The sequence below is a fragment of the Strix uralensis genome, chromosome 8, assembly GCF_047716275.1.
Source record: "Strix uralensis isolate ZFMK-TIS-50842 chromosome 8, bStrUra1, whole genome shotgun sequence".
Lineage (NCBI taxonomy): Eukaryota > Metazoa > Chordata > Aves > Strigiformes > Strigidae > Strix > Strix uralensis.
In genome coordinates this window covers 13552074-13568598 of record NC_133979.1, presented here as the reverse complement: position 1 = coordinate 13568598, position 16525 = coordinate 13552074, and the positions used below count along the sequence as shown (strand labels likewise).

Sequence of the window (16525 nt, the reverse complement as noted above, 5' to 3'; positions counted from 1 at the left end):
TCTTTTGTATTAACATGAGACCAGATATGAGAAATTCTGTCCAAACAAATGAGTTTGAACATGTCCCACAACGCTGATGCGCACCGTCGAAGTGGTGTCTAGGGCACAGTTCTAGTGGCCTGCTTGTGGTACTTAACCTCCCTGCTTGAGTGGCAGCTTACCTCCCCATCGGCCTTTCCACCACATCAAGAAGAAAGATGCTTCTACTTTATGAAGACATACAGCTTATTGGTATTTTTCTCTACTGCAGGGATTTTTTTTTTTTTTGCACTTGATAAACACAGTGCCTGTTTAATGTGAAAACTGAATATGAATTCTTTGTTTTTTTCTTTGTTTGGTTTTTCTTTTTTTCAGAAACCAAAACAAAAGGACTGGCATCCTCCTGGAGGATTTATTTTAGGACTCTGGGCATTGATCATCATGGTTTTCTTCAAAACATATGGAATCAAGCACATGAAACACATCTTCTGAATTTGAGCAGGATGATTGCATCGACTGCTACTTTGGATTCACTGGTGTCATCCGCGTTCTCTGTGTGTGTTACGGTTGTAGTGAAAAAGTGTTGAGATCTCGCTTCTGAAGGTTCTTCTGAAGTCATCTCTTCTGCCCCTTTTTCTGAAGATAGTCTATAACAAATGTTTTTAATATTAGACTCTTGTTTTACTTTGTCTTGTTTTAAACATATTTTAATGCTTTTCAGAGCAATTTTTCTTTCCGGTTAAACTTAAAAAAGAGGAGGGACCTAAACACAGGAACAGAATTTCTGAGGTTGATTGTGAATTGTAAATGGGCAAATTTTTTCCCCTGTACTTCATAGTAAATCTTAGAAGTAGTCAGCCTATCACTAAAGAACTAGACATTGGGCAGAACGTTATTTAAGATGTCATTTTATCAATAAAAACTTAAGCTACTTTACAGACTTTGGCATGACGTATTGAAAGCTTTCTTCACAAAAATAAAAATACTCTAGAATATATTGATTTTTTTTCTTTTCCTTTTTTCTTCCCTGTTAAGTACAACCCTTAGATCAGTCCTTTCAACTTAGGCAGTTTTGAGTCTAGGATTCTAGGAGTTGGTGAAAGTGAAACAAAAATATACGATGACCTCACTGAATCTACTTCAAAAAATACCAAAAAAAGGTGAAACTATGACTTCACTGTGTCCATTAAAACTCTTTATAGGTGTTGTATTTTTACTCTATACAATATGGAGTTGGATGCTTTCAGCATTTTCAGTGCACTGGATTTTTACACAGAAGAAAATCGACTCTGGCATCAGGATGAAAAATGTTATAAATTGTACTACTGTGTTGTGTAGTTTCTGAGCCCTTGGAAAAATGAGCTTTATCACCTAGGTTTTGTAAATTCTGTTTTGGTATATTGATTTGTTGTTCTTGAACATTTACTGATGAATGTATGCTAAAAGGGTTTTGTCTGTATAATATACTGATATTAGTGAAGAGCAAATTTGTGCATGTATAGAAACAAGTCTGTCAGCAAGGAGAAGCTTTTGCAGCTTGCTTTTGGAACCTGTTCTCTAGCTTAATCATAATAAAGCCTGCACCATGTACACATCATGTAAGTGCTAGATACATATCTCTAAAAGTTATTAGGAATTATCTGTAATCACACATAATATTAGAGTCAATATATTTTTCTTAGAATATGTCATTGAGTGTTTTGATATTGCATAGAACATACACATCTGAGCACATAAACATTTTTGTCCTTTTTTCTTCTCTTTCAGATTGATTGTGGAATCATAGCCTTGGGTTAGGGATAGTGAACTTAAGAGCTGTGCGAATACACTGAGAGGGAGGGCTACAGAGAAGGCAGCCATTGAGGCTTCCAGCTGTTTTTAAGGGCTGATGCCAGAGAACAATAAAACCAGCAGTGTAGTACATCTCTTGAGCATTAAAACCTTATTTTTTATTCTCCATACATCTTCTAGGCTTGGAGAGGATAAAGGTACAGAATGATCCCTTATCAGGAGGTAAACACTTGCCTGCTACACCTCTTTGTTGTGCTTTTTCTGTGAACAGCAGGAGTTGTTTTTAGTAGCATGCACTAAGCACCAGGAAGAGGAATTAATCTGTATTTAAAACAAAAGCATTCCTACACCACTGTCCTTACAGTTCGGTAAACAGATATTCTGTGATAAATAATACTAGATTTCTTCCCAGTTTGCTGATGAGAAGTTTTTGTATAACTGATGGACAGGTATTGCCTGCCAACAACAATGCAACTTAATGTGAGAAATGAAAGCTCTGGTTGCTGCAAGTGCCTCCCTTGGAGAGGGAGGAGTTGAAGGGCTCAGAGCAGCATTCCTAGTGCTGGATCTCTGGATCTCCTCACAATGTGTTGGGTTTTGGGGTTGGTTTTTTGGATAGCACCCTTCATAAGCAATGACTTTGTGTCCAAAATCTGCTACAATGGTGACTTTTCTTAAAATCAGAAAACCTTTCCCTGCCCCACCTTCAGCTATTTGTAGTGCGACAGTCAACCAAGATCTGTTGTAGACAGACTGTATGGAAATGCAGAGGGACACAGTATAGAAATGAATCCTACAGAATTTCTTAGAGGATTTGCTTGGCTTTCATTTTTTTAATTCAGCCTTTGATACTGTTTTTCAATTGTAATTAATATTTTTAATTATTTTATAGGCAAGTTGTCACACTTTAAGAAGTGGCAAAAATGAAGTTGATAGAGCTTTGTGCCTTGCTTCAGTTACAATTACACTTACTCAGACTCCTCAGGCCTTATTCAATTTTTCTCTTTCCCTCTTTCAGCCACCTTTTGCAGGAAGTGATAGAAACATCTACAGAACTCAGCTGAATTTTGGAAGTAGCAGAAGATACCAAAGATGCTGTCTTTTTAAAAGCTTATCTGCTTGGGGAAAAGGAGGCAATTAGGTGGGTTATTAAAATGCAATTTATGAATAGAAGCACTCAGTAAGTGTGCCTGTGAAGGTGATTAATTTGAAGAGAGAACAACAATTTGACTGGAATGCAGCAAACTATGCTTCAGGCATTTCTAACATTTTTATATGCACAAAGTGAGTTGAAATAGATCATTCTCAGTGTCACCATAAAGTTGCCTGTGCTACACTTACAAGACAGTATTTTCTATACTGTGCTAACTTTTATTCCTTGAATAGTTGTAGTCTGAAAGGAAGTGTAGAAATGTCAAAGAATGTCAAAAAATTGTATGTAAATGTGTTTTGTTTGTTTATTTATTTGAAGTTAGTAATCTTTTAATTCTCCCTGAAAGCCCTTCAAACTCTGTTTGGGATCTGGGCTCTGGGAACCAGCCAGCTTGTTCTCACTCACAAACCATTTGTGTTTTACAGGACAAACAATGTGCTTGTGCAGTATAGATGCTTCCTCCATTGTGCACAGATTATCTTTATAATGGAATCCAGAAAACAAGCCAGATGGCGGTTTCTTGATGTTTCTTTGCATAGAAACTTCTAGAGCAGAATTAAATTTCAGCATTTTGAGTCTACATAGATAGGTCTGTGAACCAAGCATGCCATGCTTGAAAAATACTGTACGTTCATATTTGTACTGTGTAACTGCATTGACAGGTCTTACAATGGGTTTCATAGACACTGTTTTGAATGCTCATGGATGATAAAAATATAAGTTGTTTCAGTTTTTCAGCTCTCTTTCAGGATCATGTATTGAAATGCATTACTGTTATTGAACTGAAGAAATGGTAAGTTAAGATTAGGGTTATACTTACATACACATTCTTTCATTTTTCTGCACTTCATTTGATTTCTGAACTGTCTATGAAATGCAGTACATATTTGGGAATGCTGTTTTGTATGACCATGCCTAAATGTTTACACAACTGTATGACTTTCAGCTACGCTTCCGTAACAGACTGAAAAGTGAGATTCCTACAAAAATCAGTGGAGAAAGAAGCCTGAGCAGTGATGAGACAATCAGCGTTTCATTGGTCTATGCCAGCTGAATCTTTTTATATTTATGTGACTCTCACCATGAAGATGCTGTCATCTTAGCATAAGCAAAGATCATAGACTGTTCAAAAGTATCTTCACAAATACCATTAGCGATAGTGCATCTAGAGAGTGGACTTTTTTTTTTTTTCCAGTTGTTTTTTCCCCCTAAAAGCTGGTCTACGTTACTGATTACAGAAAAGCAAATGTAATCTGGTTCTAATTCTGTTGCTGAGTGTCTAAAAATTGAGCCCATTTCCACCTCTTGTTTCAGCAGTCAGGGATGTCCATTCTTGGTACCACATCCATGAAACATTCTGGAAGTGAATGGATCTCGTGGCCTAATGTGCCTTCAGGTGGGCATCATCCCATGCTAAAGCAGGGCTGCGTTGCACATAGTACTAAATCAGTGATTTGTGAAAGAACAAAGACCAGATTCAGCTGTGAATTTATCATGGGTGGAGAGGATTTGCAAAGTGATAAGGACAGGGAGGTGTTGTACTTTATTGCTGTAAAAGAGTTTTGGAGGACTAACTGTCCTGCTGAGACACAAGTAAAGTCTGCAGCCCTGGCAATCCTGATAGCAACAGCATGTCATTCAAGGTTTTTTTGAAGCTTGAGAGCTGCTTCTTTCTCTTCTCCGATGGATGCTTAGAGGGGAGGAATAAAAAGTTGTTTCTGGGCTGAAGACTTACAAAAACTGAGCCAATTAGCCCTTCAATATAGATGGGGAAATGAGATGCTGCCAGTTGCTGGTAAATAGATTTGATCCAGTATGTTGTGTTGTGAGCTGAAAAGCTTCTACAAGTTCAGGATTATATGGACTTGATAAAAATAGATGAAGTGGAAGGCAATTCATGAAGTGGAATGGTGTATTTCACAGAGTCTGTGGCATTTGGAGAGAAGACAACTTTTGTATATGGTACAATATGGGGCCAACGATTGGCGGCGGCAGAAAACTAGGTGTCCCTGTGTGCAGATCTTCCAGCTCTGTCTGTGTCAGAGCTGTGTGTGACCTGGTGGAATCTTACCATGCTTCCAGACTAATTCACCTTTAGACTGAGGATGAGCGTAAAATATGTCACCCAAGAGACTAATCATCCATAAAGTTATGAACTACAGAAAATAGCAGTGTATATAATGAAAGTGTATTCTCAACCATCTAGCTATATTCCCCTGGAATATGAAGATCGAAGTCAGGCTGACACTGACAGAGTGGAAAGTTGTGGGTCAGTCACAATGGCTGTCCTGCAGAAGTTTCATTTCAATATTCTACAAATCAACCACATGTGCCACAAAAACTCTTCTCAACCATCACTTCCACACTTCTGTACAATAATGAGCATAATAGTTTTTGCATTTTTTAAGTGGTGAAAGGCAAATTTAAAAAAAAACCAAACCAGAGAAAACTGTTTCTCATGGAAGATAATATCCTCTGCTGTGTGCACTCTGCTATTATTTTTGCTTTCTCTCTTTCTGTGAACTTTTAAAAATAATACGCTATAGTGAAATGCATCTTGAAAGCATTGGTGTTTTATGATGAAAACTTGCATAGGCTGTATAATGTACTCTGAAATCAGTATTTTATAGCACTAATTTCATTTGCAAGTTCTTCAAAATGAGTTACTTTTTTTCCCTTAATGAGTATTTCTGCCTGATTTAGTCATTAAATTGATAGCGTTTAAGGTTTCAGTTCAAAGTTTATGAAGACATACATCTATTAATGTTTGATTGTGCCATGTCACCTTCCCTGTGCAAATTTTAACTTTTTTTGTCTTTCCTTTCTTTTAATGTATATGCGCAAAGAACACTGAAGCCTTGTCCAAAACTGAGCCGGTTTTGCTGCTCTGGCCAACAGGCTTAATAGAGATGTGACTCGTATCAGCAGAAGTTTGTTTACAGCAACCTGTTGAACAGAACAAGCTATATCAGGAACAGACTGTTTCAGTAGTCTAATGGCATTGCTGGCAAAGCTCTAGCATAGATGCTATTTCTTATGAAATGACTTTTTTTCACACTGATGACTGCTACATAGCTTTGGTGACACAACATACTACATAGTTCTGCAGAGACCAGGCCACTGGGCTGTGGTTTATCTGGGAGGTATGTGGCATGTCATACTAGTCCCTATGTCAAAGTTGACTAATTTGAAATAGCAAATATATTTCCTTTCTTGCCTGCAACAGGCCTTACCAGAATAATGCTGTCATATATTATATGCTTGACCAGGTCCACTGGTTTTGCCTGCAGTGGGCATTTTAAGCTTAGGCTCTGTACTTTATATCGAGTTCCAATATAATGGTACTTACTCTCTTTGTCAGATGCTTCGATATTTACTAGTGAAGAGCATCACTAAGCATTAGTTTGTTTTTCATTAAGTTACTTTTTCTGTACTGGTTTTCCTGCCCAGGTTAAGTTTGTAGCTCAAAATATCATGGCTCAAATTGTGATAATTTTAGGGTCCCCTTACCTCCTTTGGTCTTTATAATGCAAGTAGAATGGCAAATAGGGCCATCAGTGTATCATTGCAATGTATGTTTGTATTTTGTACAGTTGTTTTACATACCCTTCTCTGCAGTAGTCCCTATCTTTGATTTTTTTTTTTGTGTGTGTGTGTGTACAGGTTTTCTGCACTTGCTTTTCTTGCTCATTTCTGTATATCTGCTCTTTCTCTGCAATATCATTTGCAGTGGAGTGACAAGGAATAGCTTTTTAGTGTTTCATGTAATGCTCATCTACAGATGTATAGCCATATTAAAAAAAATTTGCTGTATTGGGAAATGTTCCAATTTTGTCCAACACAAATGAACAGCCCCACAGAATACCAGTAACCTCTTTCAGTTCAGGCTTTGTGTGCAGCTTGGTTACAGCAAGGATGCAATGGGGGGAAGCAGATCCTCAGAGGTTATAAATCTGTTCACTTTTGCCTTTTTTGTTAAAACATAAACCTAACCTAAGCTCTTGCGTTAAACTCAGCCACACCAAATGGTTCCCTTCAGAATTCCCTTCCTTTTACTATTAACAGACTTGCATCATGCTTTATGTTTGGATCCTAAGTAATAGGCTTTGACTGATCCAATAGCCAAAGTGAGGTCAGCAAAGTCATAAAACGCGTTGCTAAATATACATTATTCTCTTTATCCTTCCTGTACTTCAGGAAGTATCTAATGTCCTAAAAGCTACTGATGTTATCTTAACAGTTGTCCAGGATATGTAAAGAAGCTGGCAGATTTAAATATTGCTAGGCATCTCCTAAAGGAGATAAACCTGTTCTGAGAAACCAAATTATTAAGATGACTTTCCTTGGCTGTTAAAAAGGGTCCAGTCTTGCTCTCCATCTGAGCTAGATGCTTTGACATCGCTTTCAGTAAGATGAGAATGCAGTTACTGTTGTTGGATCTTGTGGCTGCCTGGCACATTGTCAGTATGGCAAGACTGTAACTGGGCTCTAGCGTACAAGTTGATGTTCACTGGGTACAATACCTTTTTTTGTATTTTTTTATTTATCTATTTTTTTGGACAGAGTCCAGCTCATGTATCCAGTGGCTAGGAGTTACCTATGGTAGGTGCCAAGGGAAGAGTACAGAAAAGCAGAGAAAACACATTGTGACATTTTCCTGTGGAATTCTGCTTGTAGCCTTAGGCTGATGATGCATCCTCTTAGCCTTATTTCCTGTGCTCAGATGAGTTCCATAGGTGAGGATCTTCTCTTTTACCCTGTGGTACCATAGCTTCTTTGGAAGTCTTTTAAGAGACACCTTGCAAAACCAGTTGTGGAACTCCCAAGTGGATTCATCACCTGGATCTTCTTGTCCACTTGCTTCAGAGAACTTTGAAGAATTCTGGATTTGCCAGGCATGACTTTTCTTACAAAAGCTGTATTACACCTTAGCCAGTGTATCTTCTTCGTGACTGCTAATTCTGTTGTTACAATTTTCCACCCACTTGTCTGGGTTGTTGGGGTTGCTTGTCTGCTGTTTCCTGTGTTTTCTGTCTTCCTGACAACTCCCGAAGTACTCCACAGTCAACAAGGACACCATGCGTTCACCACCTGCTGAGTAGTTTCTCTGGCTTGGTCTGGTATTCAACGACAGACAACAGGAAGAGATGTCTTCCTTTTGTGCTGGCAGGGCAGGAGTGTGTCCTGTGACAGCGGGTGCTCTCTTGCTGGCACCCCTGGGAGGGTGCCACAGAAGGGAAGGAGATGCTGGTTCACGGCCTCTTTCCGCACGTCTGCATTTGCCGTGGAGCCTGTGCTACAGTCAGCCATGATAAAGGCACCATCTTTGTTTCCACTGTGATACTGAAACTCCATCCACAGGTTACTCAAAGGGTATCATTTGACATTTCATGTTTTGTTGTTATTTTCAGTGTAGAAAACATTAACACTCTAGTAGTTTTAATGGTATTTAGCATAAGCAGAGCCATTTTACAGCCATTTTATAAAACATCTTTTTGAGTTTTATACTTTTCTGCTTCAGTACAAAGAAATTTCTCACCACCTTAGGCTCTTGCCCTTTCATATTTCCTAGGTTTTTTTAAAGGAGATTGTCCTTAATTTTTTTTTTCTTCTCCTTTCTCCCTATAAAATCTTAATACTTGTGATATGCAAGGTGTGCTTTGGCAGTAGGCATCTGGAAACTCAAAGTGATCAGTATTAACTGATGTACCAGGAAAGATGGAGTATTAATACCTGTAAGGTTTCTGTACTTTATTCTCTTGCACTACATTTCACTGTCTTACAAGTACTGTTTCACTGTATAACCGCTTCTTTATGTTTTTTTATCCCTAAGCTATGTTTTAATTGAACTAGAAATTGCATCTCCTCGCATCAAATAAAATAATTAACTTTCATTAGTCAGAGGTGATTATCAGAATTTTTCAAAGAGTTTTTGTGGCACATGTGATCAATTTGTAGAATATTGAAAAGAAACTTCTGCAGGACAGCCATTGTGACTGACCCACAACTTTCCACTCTGTCAGCTCCAGCCTGACTTCGATCTTCATATTCCAGGAGAATATAGCTAGATAGTGCAAACTGCTTTTTATTCCTTACTCTTTAGATTCCCTGCACCCCATCCACCAGTGTTTTTTCAGCTATTTTTAGATTATTGTGTCCTTGCCTTCTTATTTTGGGTAAAAATCACTTAATTTCCTATGAAGTTTACTTGAGAAGTACTGCAGGATAAGACCCAGGTAAGCACCTCTTGCAGAATTTTATCAATTTAAACTGTTTGTGTGTATGTATATGTAATACATGGAATTGTCATTGTGTGTTCTACAGGGCAGAGCCAGGAGTAGCTGTCAGCAGACCCGAATCTCTCCAAAATCTAGTTCTAAGGCTGTAACTTGGTCTTAGTAAGTTTCTTAACCTCCTCTTTGCTGAGTGTCCTTACCCAGGAATAATTAGCTGGTCTTTCTGAGGTGTTTTAACACTGGGTGGAAGGTTTTCTCAAAGTGTGTCGTGCTTTTGCTTTGTGTCATGATGCTGTTTGTTAGCTGGGCATCTTGCAACCACTGTGCCAAAACAACAGAAGGCAATAGTTGCATTTTTCTGTTGTTAGTTGCAGAGGTATTTTCTTAACCATTCTCAATTTCAGTTGCACATATCACGGCATAAGAGCTATGGTTCTTCAAGATGAAAAATAGCTGCTCTGATGAAGCCAAGCATAAAAGCGTAAGGTATGCAAGGAGTTCAGAACTACAGTAACATAGATCTTAAAATTGCTGATGTCTGTAAACACTGTTTTGCAACTGTTTTTAATGTGTGAAATGATGCGTGCTGAAGATCATGAATCGATCAAATTACAGTGAAGAGTCTAAGATGACAGCATAAACCAGAGAATGGCAGCAGTGCCTAGTTTGTACTACTTATCTCAGGTCTGACAGCATTTTCTCTCATAAATCTGTTTGTTTTATAACTAGGCCATAAAACCTTACTTCAGGCTGAAATGTAGCAGAATATACTGTAGTTCAAAAACTGCTTTTGTAGAAAAATACATCAGTAATTTGTAAATTAAAATTGCAGCACTTTAAAAATTATTTACATTTCTTTTGCACTCTGATAACTTGTGCTTTTTGGACTGGATTTATATTCTGTATAAATCTGTGTGATCAATCCTCTTTAAAACTTGCTGTCTGCTTGGCTCCATCAAATGCCTTTTGCAGTGAGTTTTATATATGCAGGTGTGACTTACTCGTAGAAAATACTCTTTCATACTTTTTGTAGTTAGATGGGGGAACTTGCTGAAACTTCACAGGAGGTCGATGAGACTAAAGTGAGTTTGGGGTTTGTTTTGTTTAAAAGCCTGGATGTGTGTAAGGGTAACAAAAACACATAGTTGTTATTAACAGAAACTGAAGAAGCAATATTTAGAATCCTTAGCTTCACTCTGTTAGAAGTTAGGAGATTTAGTGTCAGTTTAGCCCATGTCTCTTTTTCACATTCTTAATGCTTCATCTGAGCTACTTGGTATTGAACAGTCTTGCAGACAGGAAACAAGCATGTGGAGCACAATGGAGTCTGGCAAGTCCCCATGTTTCTACTGTATACTAAAAGTAGATCAGTGTAATCTATTTTAAAATGATCTGGTTTTAACAATAACGTAACTAAACATTTAGCATACGTATCCTGCAGCCCTTGACTAATGGAAAAACTAAGAGCTCTATTTTAGAATGACAAGATCTTTTATTATTATATCACTAATAAAATAACAAAAGTATGGTGGCATCAGAGGACCTCCTGTGATCTGTACCATCTCTTGCAGTCACATTAGAAATGATCTGTAAATCAGTTTGACAGAGTTCATCAATTTGAGCAATATATGCCGGATACACGCCCCAGTACACATGCTGAAAGGGATGTTCAAATTACCATTAGTTCAAAATTCATTCTGTTTTTTGTAGAATGTTGTGAAATCAAGTGGAAGGAGTAAAACGCAATCAGTGAAAGAGGAAGAGTTAAACATCAGCTGACAAGAGACAGGTTACAAGAAATTGGCAATAGTAGAGCTTTGCATTCAGTTTGTATGCTGAGTGGTGTGCACCAGGAAGAACACAAAAAGAAAGCTTTTAAGGCAAAATAGGTTATGGTTTCTTGCTCTTTGATAGTGGGGAGGGCTGCAGCAAGGAGAGTGGCTCGTGAAGGCCTGCTCTTCAGGTCCAGGCAGTGCTAACACTGTTTTGCCCCTGACAGGGCAGTCACTTTGTCCCCAGAGAATTGGGGTATCTGTAGAGCAGCTGCAGCTCTTGCTGTCCAGTTTTGGAAAGAGGAAGACTCTGTGTTGTAAGTGGGTTTAAATGATAGTGAGTTTAGTCACAGTTCTGCGTGTCACCTCTGAGGTCATCTTCTTGGATTTATACTTTTTAAGGTAATATCTTTGTTCTAGCTTTAGTATTTGTCTATGAGAGACACCTGTTGCCACCTGAGGTATGTTTCATGCAATAGTTACTCCTACTGATTACTTTGAAGAAATTAGAGATTTAATATTTGTGAGGCGAAAGGAAAAATAATACTGTAACTGAAATCTTCTTTATTCACAAGCCAAATGTAACCCAGTAATTCACACTGTGAGGTTCCATATACAGCACTAGCACTGTCCATCCCCTTGCTTTGCAGGGACTCGCTCTGCATGTGTACTTCACAAAAAAACTGCCAAGTGTCACTTTGCTCTTTTGAAGGAGCCGGTTTTGTACTCGTGGAACTATTAACTTCCCAACTCTAATGCTGTCCAGGATCTCTGAGATAGTGATGATCTGGGAACAGTGGAAGGCAGAGATTTTTGCAGGTGGAGTGTTGTAATCTTTTTGGCTACTATGGCTGGTATTGTCGTACCTGGTAGTTTAACTTCTTGATTGCAGAAATTTGGTCATGTTGTTCCAAGCAGTTGTTGCCTGGTGTGTAGTCTGTTGTCTCAGACTGGGTGCTCCTTCAGCCTCTTGCAGGACTACAAGAGGCAAAACAGAACACAACCTCTCCAGCCTTAGCCTTTTCTCTTCACTGAAAAGCATGCTGCTATAGCCAGTGATTTTTTTTTGGATAAACTTTGCCCTCCTTCCTCCCACCCCTAATTAAAAAACCAGCAGCTTGATAGCACAGCAGCAAATGCACATTAATATCAAACAGAATTTTCACTACCGTTTTCATATTAACATGAGATGTCAGAATGTAAAGTTAGCTAGATCTGCACATGGGACCATTCTTGCTGTTAAAGGCTTTAGGCTGGAACAGAGCCCAAAATTTTTAAAAGAAATGCAACATTTCCAGATCAAATATTAATTACATGCTATATAGAATCATATTTTCCCAACAAATTTTATAAATAAAAAGCTAGGCCTTTCAAACCATCAGCAATATTAATTTTGGATTTGAAAGATTATGAAAGATAAACAACCATGTAACTGTGAATTAGAAAAATACTGGCCTAGGTTGCATAAAAACCTCCATTAAATAAATACTTAAGTTTTCACTATGAAAATTCAGTGGCATTGTACTTTAAAAAACCATAATGAATTAACAATCTGTTAATGATACTCGGGTTGTTTTTCACAAATCACATACACATACAGGAAGTCAGATGGCCAGAAGAGGCTATATACTGGATTAATACACAGTTCGACAGAAAGTACTCTTGATACGCTCTGCTCCTTCATCATAACTTCCTGACTGCTGTTGCAGTTATCGGCTGCAAATCCTGTTACCCTTCTCCTCTAGGTTGCCTTGCTGTCCCAGAAGGTCCAACACCCCCAAGGCTGACACAGTAGGTGGCTGTGGTTGCGGCCTTGTGCACTCATCCCTCAGACCACTGGTTTAATCTCGGGGTGATTTACAGCGAGTGGTTCTGGTTTCCAGTCTGGTTGGAAAAAGTGAATATTGAATGTCCGTGCCCAGTTCTCAAACACTCGTTTCTCTGTGATGAAACGATGATGACTGCCCTTTCGTCCCCGCTCGTGTGAAATGTACATTGTGCATTCATCAGGTCCCAAAGGTTCATAATAATGATAAGGTACTGAAAGATGATTAGGATCCCTGTGGAAGAAAGAAAATAGATGGAAGCCCAGGATGTTCTCTTTTACTGATTGAAATGATGCTATCTTTAATAAACGGATGGGCTCAAATCCACCTTTTCTCCCAGTTAAACCAAATTTCTAGGTAGCTGTATGTTTCTTGCATATTTAATACATCAGAATGGGAAAAAGGTGTTTTCTTTGCACTTTCTATTACTTTTGTTTAATCCTCTCCTCCTAGTTAAATAAAGGACAGCAGTAGCTCAAAAACAAGCAAGAGTGCTGCAGGGCTGTGTTACTACTCTGAAATTTGAAACAAACTGCTTAAGAGATTTATATCTAGATTGTGACTTGTAAAAAGCCTTGCAGAGGTATTTACTGAACTGGGGGAAGAAAGGGAAGGGGAAGATAGAGGGGAGGTGGTTATCTGTGTCACATCAGCTCAGCTGAACGTTCCCAGCATGGTGCACGAGGTTCTGAGTGCACAACTTCAATGGGTGTATCTGCATGCCAGGTCACTGATAGTCGCTGGGTTTATAATCAAACATCTGAGGTAGAAATTAGTTCTTTTTCATTTTACAATGGCAGCTTTCATGTGTCTAAGCTAAAAATTAAAACTGTTCACCCATAGCGTCTTGTGTCCTTGTGAGCTCATCGGCATTAACCAGCAAGAGGCAAGTACTCATGTGGGGACACACAGGATATGCCAAAGAGCAGTTAGATACTTCAGATAAAGTTTGTTTTAGCAGTTCTAACCTCGATGTTTTAATGTTACATTCGTAAAAAGCAATCTCTGTTATAGTAAGCCAAAGTGATTAATTCTCCTTTTATTTTCTACGTTAAACTGTAACCAATACATTTTTACTTTGGGCACAGGCATTTTGGGCTGACAAGAACTCATACAGTGTCTCTGTCATAAATTCAAAGAGAGATAGCTGTCCCAGACAGAATAACCCAATTGTTCCCATCTCCACAGTTGCTACCAACAAACTATTTTGTAGTGGCAGAAAAGTTAATGCAAATACTACCATTTAGCCAAGCCTTGGGACTGTTCTATGTTAAAGCCTGAGCTGAACAGGCCCTTAGTACAAGAGCAAGAAATCTCATGCAGATTCCGGGCTGTCAGCTCTAATAGAGAGTTGATTATTTTCATTTTGAAGAGCTAATATTTAAGCTCACTTTCAACTGAATGCATCCACTATCTGTCAGTATTCTGTCCTGGTCATTATTTTTACTGTGTAATTCTGTCACCTATGAAATTCTCTTAATTTTTCTTATTTTACCATTATCCATATTGTCTGTGCAGTGGTAATATATGACATTGCTGATGCCTTCCATTTGCACCTTAGATTAATGCTTTAATTCAATCAATCTAGCTTCCTGGTAACACAACACGGTGATCAATCTTACAAGACCAGAATAACAATAAAATTACATTTCTAGCATTAGATGGATTCTAAATTTACTGTATATATTCTCACTGGAATATGTAAAAAAAAAATCCTTCAATACCTCACCTACAGAAAACATTTGTAAAGTAAAAAATACCCTTCGTATAGAAATTTAATGTTCTGGTTTTTTTTTTTTAGCTACAACTATTAGATCTCAATCTTCAATTAATTTTTCACATACTTTTTTGATACATTGGTCCTCTTATTATAATCTCTTAAATGAATCATTTGTATGGTTACTGTAAATCTAACAGGATACATTTTAATGTGATTCATTTTTTCTTAAGAACTACTGAACAAATAGGCATCTGCCTCTCATTAAGACTGCTCTTCCTTTCTGCAGTGAAGCTGGATTTTACTCTTGTGTTCTTGAGGGTAAACCTATATTGCTTGATGTAAATTTCCTGCTTTAAAGTTAGGATTACTAAAGTTGAAATCGTATCTCCAACAGACTTTGAACAAGTGCAGTGGAAATAAGTTAACTAACTGCTGAGGGCCCCGTACTGCAAAGTGAGCCTGCAGGGCTGCTGGCCCCGATACCTCCGGGTACATTTGGTTGGGATCCTCCCTCTGCTGCCCCACCCCACCCCATTTTTTATGAAGGCCTGAGTTGGGTTTGTAGAAGATGACCTGGAAGAGCAAAAAGCAGGAAATTAATGCTGTATGTCTCTTCCCTGTTCCTTCGCTGTACACTGAAGTTAGCAATGGAGGATGGTGATAACCGTAATCAGATTTCTCATGGAGATCTATAGAAATGCTGGTCATTTTTTTTTTTCTCCACACAAACCCCAAAGTATACAGGTGGATCAGGTGCAGAGAGGAAGGAGAGAAGGCTTGATAATGGTTCTCTTTCTTCTCCCTCACTCTGATAACTTAGTATTTACCTAGGGTTACGCTCTTCTGTTGCCTCTTTGAAGCCAGTTTTGAAGCCTGTACCTCCCAGTAAGTACTTTATCACTCATGTTATCAGTATTCTACCAGTGGATATTTTAGCAATGGATTTCCCTTTTGAAGACAGGGATTCCACAGTACATCAGAGGCTCTGAAGCTAACATGAAGAGTATCTTAAGTGGATGTCCTTAGCTCTAGGTTGTAACAGGGCACTGTATTTTGTGCAGTGTCCTGTTAGAAACAGTCCAGGAACAGCAGCTGCATAGGGCCTGGCAGGCAAGAGAGGCAGAGGAGCATGGTCTGGGCACCCTGCTGGGTTCAGGCATTACCTGATGGGTGCTGCCTGATGGGTGGAGGTCTGCTGGCTGAACTGGAGATGAATGCAATGCAAAAATAAAAATGCTCATGGCTTTAGACCTCTCCAAGACTACTCTGCAGCTGACTGAGGCTTTGAGGCTAAGTTCCAAATGTTCTGTTTCAGATTTAGGAACTCTGAAAGGCAGCTGGATACCTAGGACATTTTGTCTGAAGTCTTCACCTTTCGTGCGAGTTCTGGATTCCCCTAGATTGCATGCTAGTAAGGTTTGGATTTGAACTCTGGCTTGAGTAACTACACCATAACCCAAATTAACTGTACTGTGTTATCTTCTAACTCTGCAATTAGCTTGTGTCACCAGCAAATGAAATGCATGAGTAATTTCTATACGGAAATTGCTTGCCACCTCATTTATTAACATTAAAACAGATGCTGTTTTATCACTGACTGATACTGGACATTAATCAGTATTTTGTCAGACTTTGCATGCATATTAATATCACAGCTGGGAGGAATCTAGGAAAGTTCCTCTGTAAAATACACTATACTTCCTGCCTAATAGCCTGCCAGCACAGCAACTGTGTAAGTGCCTGTACCCAATGTCAGTCATCTACTGTTTGCCACTTCAGTGCACATTTTCCTACAGATGGTATCCACCCACAGTGAAAGCTGAAAATACAGCAGTGTTTGCCTCAAAAGAAACAAGGCAGAAAAACAAGGCCATCCCATCTCACATTCTGGTCAACCTCTTCCTTTACAAATGAAGAGCCATTATAAATCAACCCACTAAAACTGTATGTACTCACATGCTTTGTAAAATAATTCATATTTTGAAGGGTGAATAAAGTGTCATTAATATGTTGAGTGATGGGCAAGCTTCTGTGCCAGGACTGTGAAG

The 16525-nt window shown here is 38.6% G+C and overlaps 2 protein-coding genes across 4 annotated transcripts in view; one reads left to right on the top strand and one right to left on the bottom strand.

Moving 5' to 3' along the window:
* Window positions 1-1576, top strand: part of PIGK (phosphatidylinositol glycan anchor biosynthesis class K) — a 71847-nt gene extending 70271 nt beyond the window's left edge. For both annotated transcript variants that reach the window (XR_012629847.1, XM_074876318.1), the window contains one exon: window positions 355-1576. Coding sequence is in view for 1 of the 2 variants with exons in the window: in XM_074876318.1 (XP_074732419.1) it covers window positions 355-471 (117 nt within the window). In the remaining variant the exon portion in view is untranslated. The remainder of the gene's footprint in view (window positions 1-354) is intronic.
* The window catches only part of ST6GALNAC5 (ST6 N-acetylgalactosaminide alpha-2,6-sialyltransferase 5), a 116511-nt gene that overhangs the window by 30719 nt on the left and 69267 nt on the right, over window positions 1-16525 (bottom strand). Inside the window, exon 5 of one of the 2 annotated variants that reach the window (XM_074876319.1) lies at window positions 10630-12991. The exons of the other annotated variant lie outside the window; for it this stretch is intronic. Within the exon in view, the coding sequence (XP_074732420.1) occupies window positions 12760-12991 (232 nt within the window). The 3' untranslated portion in view covers window positions 10630-12759. Of the gene's footprint in view, window positions 1-10629; window positions 12992-16525 lie in introns of those variants that run through there. 2 annotated transcript variants of the gene reach the window in all.